At 32.5% G+C, this 20,838-nt stretch overlaps 1 protein-coding gene across 7 annotated transcripts in view; it reads right to left on the reverse strand.

The window, feature by feature from the left end:
• Positions 1-301: 301 nt before the first annotated feature.
• Positions 302-20,838, reverse strand: part of PPP1R12A (protein phosphatase 1 regulatory subunit 12A) — a 136,222-nt gene continuing 115,685 nt past the window's right edge. For 4 of the 7 annotated variants that reach the window (XM_054580152.1, XM_054580150.1, XM_054580154.1 and 1 more), the window contains 8 exons: positions 20,031-20,096; positions 15,060-15,076; positions 13,866-14,001; positions 11,709-11,813; positions 7,949-7,996; positions 5,013-5,063; positions 4,019-4,188; positions 2,408-2,457 (listed from right to left, as the gene is read on the reverse strand). In XM_054580152.1, coding sequence (XP_054436127.1) covers positions 4,054-4,188; positions 5,013-5,063; positions 7,949-7,996; positions 11,709-11,813; positions 13,866-14,001; positions 15,060-15,076; positions 20,031-20,096 — 558 coding nt within the window. In that variant the 3' untranslated portion in view covers positions 2,408-2,457; positions 4,019-4,053. Of the gene's footprint in view, positions 2,458-4,018; positions 4,189-5,012; positions 5,064-7,948; positions 7,997-11,708; positions 11,814-13,865; positions 14,002-15,059; positions 15,077-20,030; positions 20,097-20,838 lie in introns of all 7 variants that reach the window. The other 3 variants (XM_054580155.1, XM_054580153.1, XM_054580151.1) reach the window with 1 other exon arrangement.

The following is a 20,838-nucleotide window of genomic DNA, read 5'->3' on the forward strand; positions in this document are numbered from 1 at the left end:
AAAACTAGTTCTCAGATTCTGCATACAGCTTTATGTAAAATGTACAAACATTGGTCCAAATTGGTACACAGATTGCATAAATATGGCAATTAAGATTGCATTTACAGATGTGCATGTACAATGTTATGCAAATTATCACAATATTACAACTTCAAAAATTATGCAAATTGGAATCAAAGTAAAGCAGTTAGTGAAAAAATACCCATGCAGAATTTAAATATCTCAGAACAAAATTTAATGTCTCAGTAAAAGTTCACACATTTAAAATAGTTTTATTCATTTTATTTGTATATGTCAAAATACATTTTTATTTCCAAAATAGTGGGTTTTGCAACTAGTTTCATGCAGAAACAAGGTCTGCTCAATACTACCAATAAAATCAATATAGCACAGTAGCTGTTCAGTTTTAGATACAAAGAATAAATAACCTAAATACAAAACACTAAAATATTAGAAACATGTATTTAATCATTCTTCACAGGCATCCAAACTTCACAAATAATAATCCTTAGCATGCCTAACTGTTGTGCAACCAGAACATGTTGCAGTCACTCAAACTGATCAATTATCTGTATATTTTACGTTCATATAAGACCATGGAAATTCTCTATATTCAGACCCACCATTCATACAGTTCAAATATAACCAAAAATAAAATTCCCACAACTATCCTTGTACCTTTAATAATCAAGAATCCTGAGCTTGGTAGTAAGAGCATAACCTTATATCTTCATAAAACCAATCGAAAGAGAGAGAGAGAGGACTTAAATCCTGCTTACCAAAACACCTTTTCCCAACCCCACAGTAATCTAAAATAGGCAGTAGAACACAATGACCTTTTAAAATGAAGGGGTACAAATTCACATTTAATATAGTATACAATACAATCAATAATACAATCAGCTACTATAAGCTTTACAATGTACAATTTATTCAAATGGCTGAACTGTTCAGTGGTTAAGGAGACAGTTATGTGCCAGAAAGATGTAATAATTTTTGCATGGTTTAATGAAAATATAAAAGCTATTTGTCCAAACAAAAGCCATCTCCACTATGTACTCGGTTTTACTTTTTTTTTTTTTAAAGGCCACTGAAATGTATAAAATGGTCTGAACATGATGGTGGTATCAAAGTCAATGCCTCTTCACATGGCAATAACAGTGCACTTAACAGGAACTCACTGGTAAGTCTGTAAATGATTTCATAGCATCACTTTGGCTAGCACAACAGTTTTAGACAGCACTCAGATAAATATCAGTATGTGAAATGTGAAGTAACTATCTTATACAACTTTAATTATGGTTGAATACTATCAAATAAAAACTGAAAATAAAAGTAAAAGCACTTTACAGTAGAAAACTTTTGTAAAGACAGGGCTCCACATAATGTGTTACTTTTAAAGTCTTTATATCACATTGTTAGCAAATTTTGTTTTTAACACTATTATGGAGTAGCCTACTCTGCATTAACAGACATTTGAAATAACAAAATAGTCAAGCATGCCATGTGGTGGTCTAAAAATCAAAACAATACAGTTATTTATATATACAGCATCACTCAGTACCTGCTAAAATGAATGTGAAGATTATAGAATCTAACATCTTGTACTACAATAGTAAAAAACAAACAAAAACAAAAAAGTGACCAATGAAGGCAGAAAATAGGACTTCAAAGAATCTAATCTCAACTGACGTTAAAGCATTCATATAAGAAATAAATGCATATTGCACAAACAGTGAAAGCAAATGTTCCACCAAGCAATTCAGTTCCAGGTGGGAGACAACACAGCGTTAGCCTAATGCATGACAATGACCTCAGAAGAGCAGTGTTCTTTTCTGTAAATAAAAAAGCTGTGAAAACATAGAAGAGTCTGCCACATGAAGAGTCAAAGGAAAAAACATACAAACCCAAACTCAGATGTAAAGCAAAAAAATTTAAATATCGAAAAACTGGAAACCGTGGCACATCAAAAAATGTTGAATAACTGTCTTCTGTGAGAGCTGAAAGTTTCTGTTGACACAAAAGTATTTATGTACAACTAAGGCTTACTGGTTAAATATCTGAGGCAAATCTGGCCTTGAACACTTTCCTTATATGCTGGAGCTGTAAACAAGTTTTCTCAGTCTTTAAAAAAAAAAATCTTCTCAGCAGCTGCATTAACATGAAACAATGGTCTTGATACAAGGGAAAAAAACAAAACAAAACCAGAAAATTAAACAGAACAAAACTCCAAGATAAGAGGGCATTTGGCAGGATATCTGAAAATGACAGTCTCCAAGGATTCTTCCCAGGCTTCCAGTGACTGTCAATTATGGTCCACTGGCTTACTAATATGTGCAATTCCATTATTTGCTGCTTTTAAAAAAAATTTTATTTGGAAAGTTTGCTTATAACTCTGATCAAGGCCCCATTTTCATCCTTTAGCCTCTGGTTGTCTGCTTTAAGATCTGGTAACATCTATGAGGGGAAAAATAAAGAAAAAGTTTTGCTTCAATAAAAAGATAAAATATTACTCTTAATAGATGTTATATTTTTATCACAAGACACATGAATGAGCTTTGTAAGTTATATATTTTTCTAGTGGCTAAAACATATGTAAGAAAGGAAAGAAAGAAAGAAAGAGAGAAAGAAAGAAAAAGGAAGGAAAAGAAAAGAGGAAGGAAGGGAGGGAAGGAGGGAGGGAATGAGAGAGGGAGGAAAGAAAGAAAAAAGGAGAAAGAAAGAAAGAAAAGAAAGAAAGAAAGAAAAAAAAAAAAAGAAAAAGAAAGAAAAGAAAGAACCCCCAATTTGTGAAACATAAATGATGGAATGAAAGGTTTATTCTCCCAAAGTTATCAATTGAAATGTACTAAATCACTTTATGTTATGACTCACAAGCACACCATATTAGAGCAGCCAAGAAAATGAAGCTTGTTTTTGTTAGGATAAAAGGGAGCTTAAAGGGAGCTCCTTTAAGAGTTCCTGTCAGTACCTAAACCTTTTGCTTAACTTACTTCAAGACTCAAGCAATACACTTACATATTTCACAAGAAAACCAATATATTTGGGAAAGTTTTGAGGGTATTAGGCTTGTTCTAAACTATTACAATTCTTTAAAGGGTTAACTTATGGTACTAAGTTTAAGTGACTAACACCACGTCTGATCCAAAATTAGGTGCTCATTAAGTGGTAACAAAGTAATTATTACTATTCTGAGAACAGAATAAAATAATTTATAAGCCAAAGTACTGAGCCCGTATTTATGAAAATATCAAGCACAGAAAAAATAAAGTTATTTGGAGCAAACAGAAAAACACACCCTCACATCTTCAAAATAAAGCAAATCAATTTTCTGTTTTACAGACAAACTGAGGGATGGGGTGAAAATGTTATGTTACCTGAACTTTCCAGTAAGAATGATTTAAATTACATGTGCTCTGCCAGATTTATTAGGAAATGAAACAGCTTGTATTTTGGACATTAAAACATAGCTTCTAAGATATTTAGCAAAATATAAGCAAAATCTATATGAAGAAGTTTAATTTTATGTGGACCCAATCAATTCTTACCTCAAAATGTATGGATATAAAATATACAGTAATCTCAAGTTTATGTATTAAGATACCTCTGTAATAGAGAACTAAGTGAATATTAAGATGGCTCTGAAAGTGACATTTTGAAAAACAGATAATACATGCTTAATTTTCAGCTTCAACATGTGTAAAGTACATGTTACATTGTTTACATTCCATTTTGTATTTAAGAGTTTTAATTATAACAGCCATATTTTAAGCCCTAAAATATCTGTAGAGCCAAAATGCTCACGAGCTTAACCAAAGTGCAGACAATTCTTTTATTTTAAATTCCAAAGTAATTCCCTAAGCTTATTGTAGTTTATCAGTTTAATATACAATTAGTGACACTTTCTAACATTCTGAGAAGCCATGCATAATTAAAGTTATATGATAAGCTCCAGACAAAATGGCATTAATTTGTGAAAGTGAACTCAAGACACGCTTACTAATACAAAAACACCTGCCTGGCTCTACCAAGAAGAAATGATGAAACTATAAATTATAGGTTCACAGACTGCAGTTTCCTACAGAACCCTGAGCGCTTGGCTATCACTCTTGTCAAGGCCCTATTCTCAGTCAGCAGTCGTTCATTTAACTCTCTCAGAGTTTGAATTTGCTTTATTTGGTGCAGGTTCTGCAGGAATCAGAACACAGAGAAATAAAAAATAAAAAATAAGAAAATGGAAAAGAGTACAATAAAAATATAAAAATACACACAAGGAATATAAGAAAACACTTAATTCTTAAAAAAAATTCCATGAGATTTACAAAGATAGACAGTGTAGCCCTAAAATTCTGTATCAAACAAAATATATAAGCCAACCAAATCCAATCTGTCTCCAAAGGCACTCAATAATAATGTTCTACTAAGTAACCAAGTAACTTATAAAACACTTAAGTCTTGAAATTCTAATTCTATGGGCACAATATCCGATGCATTAGTTCCATAATTCATAATGCGATAGAGATATTTTGTGCAAGAAATGTGGTAAGAGTTAATGAATTAACCATGCTATTTTTCTTCTTCTGCAAAGAGTGTTCCTTCCAACAATCAAAAGTTATTTCCACAAGTATGCAGAGTTTGATAAAATATAGCTTTATTTTCAAAGATGAACATTTTTACATTGAAACCCCTCTTCCATTTCTTTCCAAGAAAGAGAGCATGTGACTGTTAAGAATAAATAATAAATCCTAAATCTAATAGTCATTATTGTTTAGTTTGTTCTGCATCTGAACATCAAGTGTCGTAAAAATTAAGAGAAAGATACACATTTCAAATACTGTACTTTCCTAGGCCACCTAAAACCTGGATTTAGGAAGAAAGAGAAGCAGATATAGATAAATCATAAATTGCATAAGCAGCTTTGAGAAATATGGTAAACATAGCATCTATAATAGTACTGTAAAATTTGAGATTATAAACAGCACGCTCTCTCATAAATAGCATGATTTACTTACTTTGAGCTCTTCTTCCATTTCAGATATTCTTCTTTCTAGAGCTCTTCGCTCCTAGATCAATTTAAGGTATCAATATTAATTATGTAATTATTGTATTCTTACATCCTCTTCTAAATTGTGAAACAGTGCCACTTTAGAATCAAAAATCACATCAGGAGCAGTGTAGAAAAAGATGTGATGCCAGTGATGTGATGCCAGCTTTCCAAAATTCGAGAGAAATAAATATAAAGGTCATTATTTCCATTACTTTCTATAAGCTCTTTCTTTAAAGCTTTGACTTTCTGGTAAGGTGCTACATTACATGTTCAAACTACTTTTTTTTTTTTTTAGCTCACATTAAACTCAAGGATAAAATAAACCAATAATGAAGACTGAGGATTGTATAGAAAAGGAGGAAAAAAAAAAAAAACCTCACACAAAGATGCAATTTATTCTACAGTGATAGAAGCAGAAAAGCAAGAAGCAAACGTGCCTAAAATATCTGTACTTTAAAATTTCAATAGGATCTAAGAGAAGTTCATCTCTTCCACCCACATTATTTACTGGCCATTATTTACCCAACTGACTTCATAGCTTTATATTTAGGTTGATACTGTGTAGCATTAATGCAGTGAATCTAACGAAGAAGCAACTGCAGCATTTTTATTTTATTTTAAACTATCTTATTTCAAACAGTGACAGGCAAATGCAACATACATTATTGCAGTGTACTGTTTTTCTAGGGTGTTATGCAAAAAGCAAGCAGCAATAATTAATGTGCTATAAAACTTTGGTTAGGTCATACCGCCCAGAAGATACTGACTCTTGCCGGTCACCTTTCAGATACAAACCATTTAAGTTTAGTTTAATCACACTGAAATTATTTCCAAGACATTCCTTGCCAGATTAATAATGTTCATATTTAGTGAAGCAGTACATTTACTGTGTTAATGTTTTTAAGGGTATGTAATTTTTAACAATGGATGGAATCCTACTAACAGTCTTACAAGTACCATGTTAATCTATTATCAGCATGTTTAAGCATTATTACATGGACAAAAATGTTTCTATAACAGACCTACCTCCTAGTTAACAATACAGCCATGACAAATTCATCAAAACCATTGTGCTTCTTAAAATACTAGGACCTGTTGTGTCACATTTAATCCTCATAACTTTGTGAAATATCAGAAGTAAATGCCCCATCATCCTCAATTTTACTAGGTGACTTCAAGGTTTTACCTACTTAGTGGTAAAGACAAGAATGCCATACCAAATTGCCCTGTTGCCAAATTGACAACTGTAAAGTTACAGGCAATTCCTTATGTCTGACAAATAAACTTATTAACATTAAAAAATATGGTTAAGAGTGAGTGCACATAAAGTGCTTAGCCCAGAACGTGACTAGCACATAAGGGAGTGCTGAATAAATGTTAGCAATTATTAATACTATGATTATCAATATTTGTTAAATTGAGAATGAATTAGCTACTTCATAAATTCATCTGCATTTGACAGGCAGAAAAAGGTCACATGAGAATGTCAGAATATGAAACCGTGTATCATCTGCCTGAGCCTAGGTAACACAAGGGACAGATATCAAAATATTGATTATATCTCTGGACAAGATTGTAGATAACTTATTTTTATCTTTTGCTAAAGTTTTTGTGATAAACATTATTGTTATCACAAGAAAAATTAAATTTTCTTAAAAAATGTGACTGCCTCAAAAATAATTTTTAAGTTCTATATATTGTTATTTCTGTCTTTTCATCTCAGCCATCAGTATGCGTAACAGGAGTGAGTGGTTTTTATGATTTTTACATATCTTAGATATAAAATTCAATAATAGTTATTGTGAAAGAATATAACGATAATAAATTTAATAAAAATAAGTGACTAAACTTTTAGCAATTATTAGTTACAGCAATAGTTTTTAAAATGGTCTAGAACAATAATTTCTAAAACTGCTTAAATCATAGTAAAACAAGTAGTTATTTCAAGGCATAATTTAGTAAATGGCACAGACATTAACAGACTTTATTTATATATTCTGTATTTTAATATCATTTCCTCTCTCTTGCTCGCTCGCTCGCTCAAAAGAGTAAACTGGCTATTTTTCAAATGGAATGGAAGAAAATGTTTTTATATCAACTGCTCCTGATTATTTTTATTCTTTGATCTAGGTCACAGATACTTAGGATGTAATTTCTTCTTGAGTTGAAACCTTGCAAGTCTAACCACTGCTCATTTGCATTATATATACTCTTAGAGCACTGTCCTTTAATTTTCGATCATTTATACATTCTCAACTGTTTAGACTAAACCTGTAGAGTTATTCCTATGGCCCTGAGCTACAGTAATAATAAATGGGGAGAAATACAAGTGAATACACCATAACCAGATGAAAAATTATAGAAATACTTAACATGGCAAAAGCATTTTCTTATAATTGTTTCTGTTTAAAATATTTTACTTAAATATTTAAACTCAAAATAAATATTATTAAATTAACTTTAAAAAGGATTTGAAAATTTGATAATCCCTGAAGCTTTAAAAAATTTATTTCAAGAATGGAAATTAATTTTAATTTTGCAAAGAACTAAATGAAAAGTATACATGATTACAATGTTTCCAGTATATTACTACAGAAAATCAAAGAGATAAATGGCATCTCAAAAATACCAGATTTACTATCACAATGTGTACATTTTAGAATTGGGGCAAGGTGTTTTTTAATCCATTAAAAGAATATGGTAAAAAAAGTCTTATTTAACCAGGCAATGACACACCAGAGAGAACTCACAGACCTCTATAAAAAGATAAGCTAGAAAACATTCTAACTAAATTAATGAGTATGCATTTAAACTCATTAATACTACCATCTACAAAAACTAAAGGAAAAAAAACCTACCATTGCTTACACAAAACAATAAAGTGGGAAAATGGACACTTACCCTTTTTTCCATTTCCAATAGTGACCTATCAGCAAATCTTTCTTGTCTCTGCAAGAAAAGTAAGAAATATATGGAGAACATTAGGCTAAGTGAAATAAGTTGGTCAGAAAAAGACAAATACCATATGATTTCACTCATATGTGGAATCTAATGAACAAACTGAACTAACAGGGAGAATGGGGACAGACTCCTAGATGGAGAGCAGGGTGGCAGCTGGGAGGTGGGTGGGGAGACCAAGGGGTAGAGGGATCGAGCAACAAGGAAAAGGACTCATGGACATGGACAATGGTGTCGTGATTGTGGGGTGGGAGGAATGGGGTATATAAGGGGACTAAATGGTAATGGAAAAAATACAATAAAAAACCTAAAACAAAAAAGACAAAAAAGAAATATATAAGTGATGTAAGTGTAACGAAAATGAAGCAGGCAGTCATTTAAGTTGCTTATTGTTATAAATCAAGTTCAGAATTTCTATTATGAGGAGACTGTTTCAGCTAATTCTGATTTCTTTTTGACATTTTAAAATTTAGATTAATATTTTAATTGCTATAAATGTTCATTCGCATTTCAAGACATGCAAATGAATCCTAAAAAACACTTAAAATGTTGAAGAATTTAAAAATTACATTCAAAACCACCTGAAAGAAATCAGAAATAGATGGGACAATATCATCAAATAGAAGTTAAATAAATTTAGATAAAAATTACTATTTTACTGGGATTTTTTCATATACAAACATTTTTTATTTTTTAAATTACATTTTATTGATTATCCTAGGACAGTTGTCCTGATTTTTCCCCCTCTGCCTCCTCCACCCAGCACCCCCCACTCCCTCAGGCAATCGCCCCACCATTTAGTGATTTTATGACTTATTTATCAATTTCTTAGGTAAAAAAAATCAACTTTAATATTTTTAGTAAATATTCTAGTTAAAGGCTATGTTAAAATTGCAATTAGAGTATCTGGTGAAGTGACATTTGATAAAATTCATCAAACCATTTTCTGGTACCTCAGCCTAGTTCCCTCCCTAGAGACTATACATGGAGGAGGGAGGCTGGGATAAGGCAGGAGGTAAGGTTCTAGAGTCCACTGACTAAATACTATCAAAGATACCTAAGCTTCAAGATTAATTCTTAGAAGACTTATAATTCCCTTGGAAAATTCCATGCAACTATCAACACTGCCACCTATATTTATAAATAGTTGCAGAAGTAATATTAAAACACCAGGTGGAAGGGTTCACAGTAGGCTTACATGCTCAGGATAAATACTCCAGAGTTTACTGTTTATCATTTTTACTCTTACATATAGTCCTAAATTCTCTCTCTCTCTCTCTCTCTCTCCCCCCCCCTCCCTCCCTTCCTTCCCACCCACCCATCCACTACCTATCTACCTTTCATCATCTATCTTCCTACCTACCTCCTCAACCAAGGGTATTTTTTCATTGCTTTTTAGAGAGAGGAAGGGAGAGAGGAACATCAAAAGTTGCCTCCAGTACACTCCCAGACCTGGGATTGTACATGTCTGTACCAGGGACTGAACCCTCAATCTAAGTACATGCCCTGACTGAGATTCAAAACTGCAACCCTTTGGTTATGGGTCGATGCTCCAACCAACTCAGCCACACAGGTCAGGGCTATTCCTAAATTTTAAAGAAAACATTTACATAGTTTTTTCAACTAAGGTATTAACTTTGAATATTTACTCTATTATATTATACTTTGAATTGTCCATCACATCATTAATTCAATATACTGGGCATGATAATGCCTGTAAAGGCAGAACTATCATATTTTCCCAATACATTAACTTGTTTCTCTGGCCAGTCGATAGGATCAGAAATTGGTTTATGACCCAAAGACAATTTGTTGTTAAGTTATCCAGTAACCCATGAAATGGTCACTAATAGGGCCATGAACACCAAGACTGCCCCATACTGATAATAACTGGCTAATTCTATCAGTTCCCCTGTCTTGTAGCTTATGAATGAGACACACATAGGACAAATTAGACAACAACAGAGAGGCAGAGGAGCAGAGAAAAACAAAGAAGGCAGTAAGCAGTGGAAACACAGATTAGCTGAGTCACTATGACAGAATACTAAATTAGGCAGCAGCAAACATTTTTATTTGGAAAACATTATCAAATCTCTAGAGCTAAAGCTATTTTCAGAAAACCAGCTACGATATTTTTATGTATGGAGGCTCACTAAGCTACTAATGCAACCTGAAGAATGATGACATTCCAGTCTACCATGAAGCCTAAGTATAAGCCAGCAAGTTTTAACTTGTATAACATTCCAAGTTTTTGACATGTCACTATGAAACGTGTTCTTGTTCTGCCTTATTTCTCTGTGTATCTTTTTTTCCCACTTTTAAAATTAAATTTATTGGGGTGACATTGGTTAATAACATTCTATGAGTTTCAAGTGTACAATTCTGTAATACAGCATCTCTATGTTGCACTGTGTGTTCACCACCTAAAATCTTGTCTCCTTCTGTTACCATTTATTTGACCCCTTTTACCTTCTTCCTCTTACCCCAATCCCTTTCCCCTGTGCTGAGGACCATACTGATCTTTGTCTGTGAGTTTGTTTGTTCTGTGTATCTTTATAGTAAACCCTCATTAATTAATGAAATCTGAAGAGCCTTCATAACCTCATAAAATTAGTTTGAGCCCTGGAATTTTCAGGTGTTTCTTATTCTGCATGGACAATTGCTTCCCAAGATAATAGTGGTTAACAACGACAGAAAGGGGACCTGGCAACAAGTGTAAGTTCAACATAGAAAATTAATTTTAAAAAATTATGAAAAAGATGAGTGCAAAAAAATTGCCACAGTATGCAGTGTCTGTAGTATCATTTATAGAACTGGAGATGACATTTCAGAGCAGTGCTTTCAAACTGGATTCCAAGAGTTGCACTACAGAAATGTGTTTATGTTAAAAAGTCCCATGTTAAATTTAAATGAGTTTGTCTTCTTAACAATTAGAGGACCCTTTAGAACTTTTAACATATAAATAGACCCTGTGAAATCTCTGAGCTGTAGAATATATATTATTTCCCAAGTCTCTCGAATCACCAAACCTTTTTTTTTTTTTTTTGAAGTGGAGGCAGGAGGAGCAGGAGGAGGGAATTGTGCCTACTACTGTCTCCCAAGAACTAGTGTTCCATGGAAAAAGAGCTTGGGAAACAATCCCTAGATCATGCACATCCCAGATCAAATGAACAAGGCTGTGAGTTCTACCTGGCTACCCCAATTTCCTTGTCTAAAATACTCTCCTCTAAGGCTACTGCAGGGAAAGAAGACAAAATGAGTTACAATTAAAATTATCTTCTTCTATCATTACTATATTGAATCACTTAAAAAAAAAAAGGAAATACTCATAATGAATAAAAATTATCATAAAGAGATTTTATAACTTTAAGGAGATTCTGTATAGATGTTTTTAATGCCTTGCTATACTTGACATGCTAGAAATAAGCACTTAAATCCTTCATGGATCACAGCATAGGTATTAAAAGGCTTCAAATACTTAGGCTTTCCATTAAGAGGCTATACTTCTATATTTTTAATTCACTTGAGAGAAAAGAAGATGAAATTATCAGTAAACTGTATTATGTTGTTTCTTCTGACTAATAAATAAGCTATTATCAGTAACCAAACTTACGTTAAGAACACTTAAGAACATTTCAATGCAATCTTAGAGAATAAATCACAACCACTGCCTTTAGAGTAACAAAGAGAAAAAGGTTCAAACCTGGGTAGCCTTTTCCAATTGCAATTTAAGATCTGTCAGTTCCATATTTGTATCATGTAGCTGTGCTTTCAGCTTTTCATTTTCAGCTAGAATTTGTTCATAAAGCTATAAAAATGAGAAGAACAAATTATTTTTCTGCTCTCCAAATATTTTAATAAGATTACCTATTAATACTTTGCAATATTAAAACTTGTGTGAAAGATTAATGTTAACATGAGCTATTAAAAGATATATTAAAATATATTTTAATGCTTTGTGGTTACAATGCAGAGATTTCATTTCACAGGTATGTTTGTCCTGCATAAACTCTTAAAAACAAGTTCCAGTATTTAAAATTTAAGACTTTGCTGAAAAATCTTACTTTTCAGTTTCCATGAAAAAATTCAGTTTTCTGATAAAGAGGGACCACATATCTATCTACACAGTAATGACAGCTGGAGCTAAGGAGACACTGTGATATTTATTTGTGGGCTCTGAGGTTCTCTGCCTATCATGCCCTCTTAAATTCCTGAAAGTGAGTGGGAGTATAATTTCCATTTATCATTACACTTGTATTATTTTTATTCAAGTTAAAAGGAAAGTGAAATATTTCTTGAACATTTTCTTTACACCTGAATTTACTACCTCTTTTTCCCTATCTCTACTACAACCATGATAAATGGCTATAATAATCTCTTACCTAAACTATTCTGATGCTAGAATTATTTTCCTGACTTCCAACTCATCTGTTTTATATAGAGCAGCAAGAACTAACTTTTCAAAATGACAATTTCAATTTTCATACACCAACTATTCTATTAATACCTTCGTCTCATACATTAAAAACCCGTGACTAGCTTCCCCATGTTGTCAGTATAAGGATATCCTTAAAATAGCCTGTAAGGCACCATGTAGCCTTGGTCCCAACCTACACATCTAGTTGCAATCTCATACCACCTCCGGCCATCTTCTGTTTACTAGCCATAATGAAAATTTAACAAATTCAAGGCATCATGTACCCTTCCACCATCAGGTCTGTGTGCTTGAAGTTCACCCCATCTGGAACACTTTTCTTCTCCCGTTTTTGCCAGTTAAGTTCTAATCATCCTTCTGTCTCTGGCTGAAGTCTCATTTCCTTAGAAGGAAATCTACACTCAGGCCCTGTCACTTTCTTTTTTACATACATTTATAAAACTGTTTCCTTACTGTATAAAATTTTATATCTTTGTTACACACTTCATTAAACTGTTTCAGAATAACTGTTTAATTTTTAAAGTATACATAAGTACAATTATATGAAAATGCCTGTCTCTCCCAATACATGGAAGATGCCCATAAAGGCAGGGACATAGCTCCATCCCCACTGCCTGTAGCACAGTTCAGTGTTCACTTCTTGAAGAAATAAATGACCGAATCTTATTTATAATGTAAACTGATCCCCTACCTTCCTTCTCTTGCTTCTCCTGATTTTGCTTGTAACAAAGAGGGCAATTCAAATAGTTGTCAAATACCCGGGAACATACATAAATTCCGTAAGCCTTCTTTTTCTCCAACAAACTTCATTAGGTTTATTCAAAGCTCATAGTGACAGAAGCCTAGATTGTTGAGTTTACATTCATTTTTAAATTGCTTCCACCCTTAATCATTAACAGCAACTGAGCTACCACAAGTTTTTCAGTTATCTAGGAAAAACTATTCAATATCTTCTCCTAGGAAAAGCTGTATTTATTATTATTGTTGTTTATGCTATTACAGTTGTTTCTGCCCTCATCCTCCTTTTCCATCTCCACCCAGACCCACCCCTTACCCTCCCAAAGCTGTATTCTTTAGCTGATTCCCAGTAACAAATATAGAAGTGTGTGTGTGTTTGTGTATGTATACACACAAACACACAAGCACACACCCTGCCCCGATGTCTCTTTGCAGCTCTACTACCATATCAGAGTACCAGTCTGACAGACTTAAATGTGAAAAAAAGCCCTGGGTATTTTCCCCTTTCCTTTAAAAAACAAACAAATGAACAGCTATTTATATTCTACTTACTATTAACTGCTCTGAATTAAAAATCTGAGTAAGATATTTCAAGATACTGATTTCATTGTAAGTTTCTAGGAGTATCTTAAAATATACATCTCAACAGATTATTTTAAATTAAACATTACTAAATAACCCAAGTACCTTTTTAAAGTCAGTTGAGTCATCCTTTTCTAGCCTGCTACTGTAAGGTTTTCTTTCTTCTAAGTAACTGTATGATCCAGAGCGACCCAGCAAGGAATCATACCGATCACTAGTTGACGTGGAACTGGTTTCATACCTTCAAAAGATTAATTTAAGTCAAAATCTTTATTAGAGGCTTTCACAACTTACATTAACATGCATCCTAATATATATTAACTTGATATTCTAAATAGCAGGTAACATTCTCCCTTATCTATTCAACTTTTATAATTAATAAATGAGAAATTATTTTTAATACTACTAATTTCCATTATTTGAGGAAAGGATTGAATATTTAGGTATCTAAGGGTCAAAACTGGTTTTACATCATGATAAATTTTTTCGAAAACTTTAATTGGTTTTTTTTTTTTCACATTTTAACATCTCTGAAATCAGAATATGGCTTACAACTGAGGGTGTATTAGAGTTTAATTGGTAGCACTTTTCTTTTGTTTAAAGTCGTATATAATTGTGCATTGAAATTAGTAAAATTTTTGATTTGACGAATTAACTGCAGTCTATAGGAAGTGATTGATAATAGCTTTGTCCTAAACAAGAAAAACATATCTCATTTGTAAATGAGAATTCTCTTAACTGGTTCTGAATTCAGGTTACATTTTTCTAAGAAATGCTATTGCCTTTCCATTTCAACTCAACACAATCAACAGCACATAGATATTTGTTCTTGGTTTTACAAGGCTTTGGATAAAAATTATGAGTAAGAGAAATGAAATGGAGATTAGATTCAAGAAAGTTCTCTAAAAAGATCAACCATTTTGACCTACATGACACTTCTTAGTGTTTTCATTGGTTTACTTTTATTAAGTAGATAAGAGAGAAGATTCTGAATACCTAATGAAATAAATTTCTGGTGGGTTACATCAGCCTCTGATATTAATAATGACACAGAAGCTTAGGAAAACACAAATTCTGTTCTAAGCATTTAAGAAAAATCATTACATACTGTGATTATTGAACTAGAAGTAAAACCAACAGCAAAGAAAACTAGTTAACAGTCACTAGGTCATCTAAATATTGATAGACTTTTACTCAAAATATTTCATCAACTTACAAGATCCATAAACATCTAGTAGCCACATATTTTTAGAAAGAATAAAAAGGAGAGAATAGTACAAGAAAAGAGGAAAAACATACCTAGAAATGGAATCCGTCTAGAAAAAAACAAAAACAAATGTAGGCATACTAAATTTTAACACTTCATGAAAGTAACATTGATTACTCAAGTAAATTTAACATCAATACCATCTTCACACTATTAAACTAAGATCTTATATTTACTTATAATATGTTTTAATTTTAACATGGGTGTTCTTAGAAATTCTAGAACACAGAGTCACTGTATTTTTACATGCACAATACCATACAAATACTTTTGGCAATTTGTGGTCATTTTTTGTGAATTCCTATAAATGCCACCATATGTTATTTTTTTAATTAGAAAAAAATAGAGACTAAAACACATATCCATTACTTATACCAACTCAGCAAGAGAAAGTAATATGTTTATATTTAAAAATGTCAAGTTTACTATGTGCCATCTCAAAGCAACTACTTTTCTCATTTTTCTATTTTTGAGGCAATAACATGAGACACAAACAAATGAACACTTAAGGTATTTTATATATAACAGTACACATATTTCACTTAAAAATTTACTTTATTGAAAACTCAGCTACATATCTTTCAAAGTTTAGAAATTAGGGGATAGAAAATTATGATTACTTTAAATTTTCCAAAGCTAGTGGTATGTTCCAGTAACTTCTTATCTAAGTCGTGAAATAATTACTAGGGCTCTCACTGAATCAGTAATTATCAGGGCAACTCTTCAGAAATCGTATGTTAAATTTCTGAATATAGGTATTTTTAATTTCCTGTTATATTTATCTTCATATGCACTGTAACATTATTGCGTGCCTTTGGAACTGTTTGAAGTCTAATTCAGACTAAAAATGTCTTACTAAAATCTATTTAAATTTCTCATGCAAAACTAATTTTGCACTTGTGTTCTATTTTTGGATGTAATATTTATTTTATTGATTTATTTTTTAGTTTTATAGTAATTAACAATTTTGAAGTTACAATTTAATTTTCAAACTACTCAAATTCCTAAGAGGGTAGATCTTTAAAGTTCCCACTACACACACACACTCTCTCTCTGTGTAACTATGCATGGTGATGGATGTTAACTAGACTTATTGTGGTGATCATTTCTCAATATACACAGATACCGAATCATATTCTGTATACCTGAAGCTAGTAACATTATGTCAATTATATCCCAATTAAAAAAAAAGTGCAGAGACAAAAGATATTCAAGTTCAGGAAAATATTCACACATAAGATGTGTACATATTAAACAAAAACATCACGTCTCACTTCAGTCTGTACTCTCGTTCACTGATTTAAACTTTAAGAATAAAAACTCTAAGCAGTCACTGCAATCAATCAAATTTTATGTCTTTGTCTTTAAAAATCACAGTATTATGTTTTTCTAAAAATATTTAAATTATGGTGAAAAAACACAGAAAATGTACTATCTAAATCACGTTTTAAGAGTATAGATCAGCAGCATTAACTATATTCCCAATGTTATACAACAGATCTCTAGAACTCTCTCATCTAGAAAAACTCTATACCTACTGAATAACTCAGTATATCCTCCTATCCCCAACCCCCAGCAACCACCATTCTACTTTCTGCTTCTATGAGTTTGAATACTTTAGATACCTTACATAAGTGGTTTCAAACAATATGTATGCCTTTTTTGCATCTGGCTTATTTCACTTAGCACAATGTCCTTGCTCCGTGTGTTTCAAAACTCTTTTCCAAAGTAAAAATACCCTTTTAATTTTTCTAACAGTTATCATAAGCTCATATAAAAGCACCACAATATAAAGAGTTGTATAATTCCCCATCCCTCAGATCCTCTAGAGTGAATCACTTTTAAACACATATCCATTGAACACAAAATATCTATCTATGTATATACATTTTATTTCATTTATTACCTACCATTAGATGTTTGGGGGTGTTTTCAATATTTTGCTTTAAGAGCCATGTTGCTATGAATACTGTGTAGATATATTTTTACATACTCTTGTCATTTCCTTGGAAATGAATTTCTAGAAGTGGAATTGCTCAGTTAAGAGGCATGAACTTTTTGGCAAGGCTTCTGATCTGTATTGTAATGTTACACTGATCTCCAGAACGGATGAATTTATGACAGTCCCAAAATTTTATATGAAAATGCCTGTTTCAAAACTAATCATGCCAAATACAGACATTATTAACCTTTGTCAATTTTACTTTTTTTGGGTATTATATCTTTCATTATTAATGAGATTAAATGCATTTTCAAGTTTATTGGCTATGTGCATTTCTTCTTTTGTAAATTTATAAATTTAATGTATTATGCCCCCATTTCTTTTTCACTGTCTTTTATATAGTATAAATATCAATCTTTTAAGTGTTAGAAAAAAGGCTAAGACTCTTTTTAACAGAGCAAAAAAAGTGTCTCAATGTGAATAAGGGTGTCTTTTCTCCCATCTTACAGCTTTATATGTTTAAATAATCAAATTTGTTAATCTTTTATTCATGGTTTCTTGCCTTAGTGTTATATTTAAATTCATAACTACTAATGTCTTTTGCATGGTAAAAGTTTTACCATCCAATATCTTAATGAAAGCAAATCATATTAAGCCAAGCAACAGAAGCCCCGTTTTTGAAATAACAATATTACAATAAAGTAATTTCTGTGATTTATCAAATTTTCTGTGATAAAATTTATTAATTTTCTTTGAACTTATATCTTGAAAGCAGACAGCCTGAGCTTCATATGCAGTTCAGAATTTTCAAGAACTCTGTCATCTGACATAATACTTACCTTAGAAGAAAAAAGTATATGCCAGAAAACCATTTTTCAAATTGGTTAACTAGATTCTATAAACTCAATTTTGTTATCAAACACATTTTTGAGGTGACGGTAACACTTCAGAAAACGCACAGAAGAATTTTGCTGCTCATACTTTTTCACAGGAACATAAAGGCTAATCCTACAAATTTTCAAAGAGAGTAGCACACTTGTTGGGTAGAAGTACTTTCCTAATCGATTGCAAAAGACACTGTGGGTGTGTCTTCCTTCCTCCTTTTCCTCATGGTGAGCAGTCAGTCATTGGGTTTAGATGAGATGGTATGTAGCCACATTAGGCCTTGTCTGGCCTGACTCTATTATTATAACCCCAGCGCTGTGAGATAAACCAGCTTGAGGATGAAGCTGACATAGAGGTTATGTAACTGAAGTGCAATAAATTCTCTTTGCTTAATCCAGTTTGAGTTGTGTTTTCTGTTACTCGTTAACAAAAAGAATGCTAGTACAAAGCAAGATCTAAACAATCCTCTATTTAAAATGAGTAAAAACTGTTCAAATCATCTGGAATTAAGAAATTTTCTTTTTGAGACAATATTCTATTCAACCTTACTGTTATCTCATGTATAATTTTAACAGTAAAACTTAAATACAACATATATCAATGTGTTTAAAAGTCACAACTCTGAAAGCCAGAATATCTTTTCCCTCTTATCCCCGTCTGGTGGGACATGAGATCTGTGTGTGATAAGGCAGTGAGAAGTGTCAGATGGGGATGGTTTACTAAATTCTTCTCTCTTGTCTACCTGTCCACTGTTTCTCCTTGGAAGATGGGATTCATAGGGAACAACTGGTAAAGAAATATGATGGACAAGTTTACAGAATATAATAAAGAGACATAGGTAAACTGGGTGAGTAGTGACAATTGATAGGCAAAGGGTTTAAAAGTGACCAAACATTAGCCCTGAAAATAATTTACCTTTAGAAATAATAAATTTCTTACTGCCTGTCAGGCCACATAAAGATCAACATATCATTTGGGTCAAAATAGGCAAACGTGGTGCTAAAAGTAGTATCTACAGTCACCACAAGTAACCAACTTCTGGTCACTTCACATTATTATAGATCTTTGCTGACTAAAAGAAAATTTAACAACTCTATTTGGAAACTCAAAGTAAAAAATGAGGAAGAATGTCATTTCATGCTAGGAAGGGCTGAGTTTCTAAGATTAGAACTAACTCATGTTGTATAGTTCTTCCCCTATGTGAATAGAGCTCTTTAAAGTATGCCAGCTTTCTGCACAGCCAAACAATAGGGAATTTAGGGGGAGGGAACCAGTTGGAAAACTTTCACCATCAGCTAGCTATGCAACCTCAAGTCTTTCGAACTTGCCTTAATTTCTTCATTTGTACTGAGGAAAAGAACTGCCCTTTTCAGAATATTATTGGAAAGATCAGTTGTGATAATGAATGTAAAAGTCCTTTAGAGATACTAATTTTCTAAGCAAATGTTTAGAAGGAAATTAAAAAGGCCTATGGTCTTTTCCAGAACATAACTCTGCTACTTATGAAACTAAAATCTGGGTCTAGTAAGGGATCCACCACTTCCGGATATTCTTTAGATACTCTTCTTTAGTCAAGGGTATTATTTTTTGGTTTGTTTTACTTTTCAACTTTGAGGGCTAACTTACATATATACAGTTTGATGAGTTTTGACAGTTGTGTACATCCATAAATCCATCACTACAATCAAAATTCAGAACATGTTCAGCGACTCTAAAATATTCTTTGTGTCCTTTCTAGTCCTTCCACCTCTGATCCCAGCAAACCATTGATTATTACCTTTAGAAATAATTAATTTCTTACTGTCTGTCAGGCCACATAAAGATCAAAGTATCATTTGGGTCAAAACAGGCAAGCCTGGTCCTATTATCCTGAGCATGAAGATACAGTGAGCAGTAACTATCTTGCATGAATAAATATAAACACAAGTAAAAATTACTCCTTCAAATACAAGCATACTTTGCCCTGGCCAGGTAGCTCAGTTCATTAGAGCATCATCCTGATATGCTAAGGTTGTGGGTTCAATCCCCGGATAGGGCACATACAAGAAGCAACCAATGAATACATCACTAAGTGGAACAAACTCATGTTTCTCCCCTTCTCCCCCATCCCAAAAATCAATAAATAAAAGAAGAAAAAAAAAGCATACTTCTAAATACAAAAAATAAAGGTTTTTACCTGAGTTTCTTTCTTATTGGATCCCTCTTCTGTATCTGATTGTTGTTCTTGTTCATTTTCGTCACTCTAAAATAGATTGTCAATTTATTTTACAAAAGTTAAGATAGATTTCAAATAATTGATATTTAAATACTTTCGAGTTTTTCTCATTTAAAATGACCCCTGAGAAAAATCTACCAGGGAAATGGATCAAAAGGAACACTGATTTTTAAGTGGGAATTTTGCTGCCCTATGTAGAGGAACACTATTTGCACGGCACAATCTATGTACTTTAGTACATACGGTGAAGAAAGACCATCTGCCTAGCAAACGGATTTAGGATATACACTTATATTGGGGGCGAGGAAGCTTGGCATGAGAAAGAAGATATTCCATTTTACAATGTAATAATACTTTATGTGCTTTAACAGTTGATATAAGTACTATTTGTTATTCAACTACCATGAGACAGCAAAAATAGGAAATTCATTACTTAAAGCAAGAAAAGCTGGATTCCATAAGCCTGGCAAAATTTATGCAACAGTTGTATTGTGTTAAGGTAATTTATCCACCTGGAAATTCCTTGGGAGTTTATAGCACACCAAATAGAAAATTAGCCCCAGCAGTTTAAAAGCCTAGAATCCCAGAATATGGGAATATTCTATTAGAAGGTCTTCAACATCTCAGCAAACCTTAAAGGGTTGAAAGAAAAGAGAAATTTGCAAACATATCTGTCTTAACTCACTATATAAACACCACAGGCTTTCAAACTAGATCATCCAAGTTTAACATTGGTATAGCTATTTTTAGCTATGTGACTTATTACAAA

This window comes from Pteronotus mesoamericanus, unplaced genomic scaffold (genome assembly GCF_021234165.1).
Source record: "Pteronotus mesoamericanus isolate MK-2021 breed Mesoamerican mustached bat unplaced genomic scaffold, CSHL_Meso_final contig_56, whole genome shotgun sequence".
Taxonomy (NCBI): Eukaryota; Metazoa; Chordata; class Mammalia; order Chiroptera; family Mormoopidae; genus Pteronotus; species Pteronotus mesoamericanus.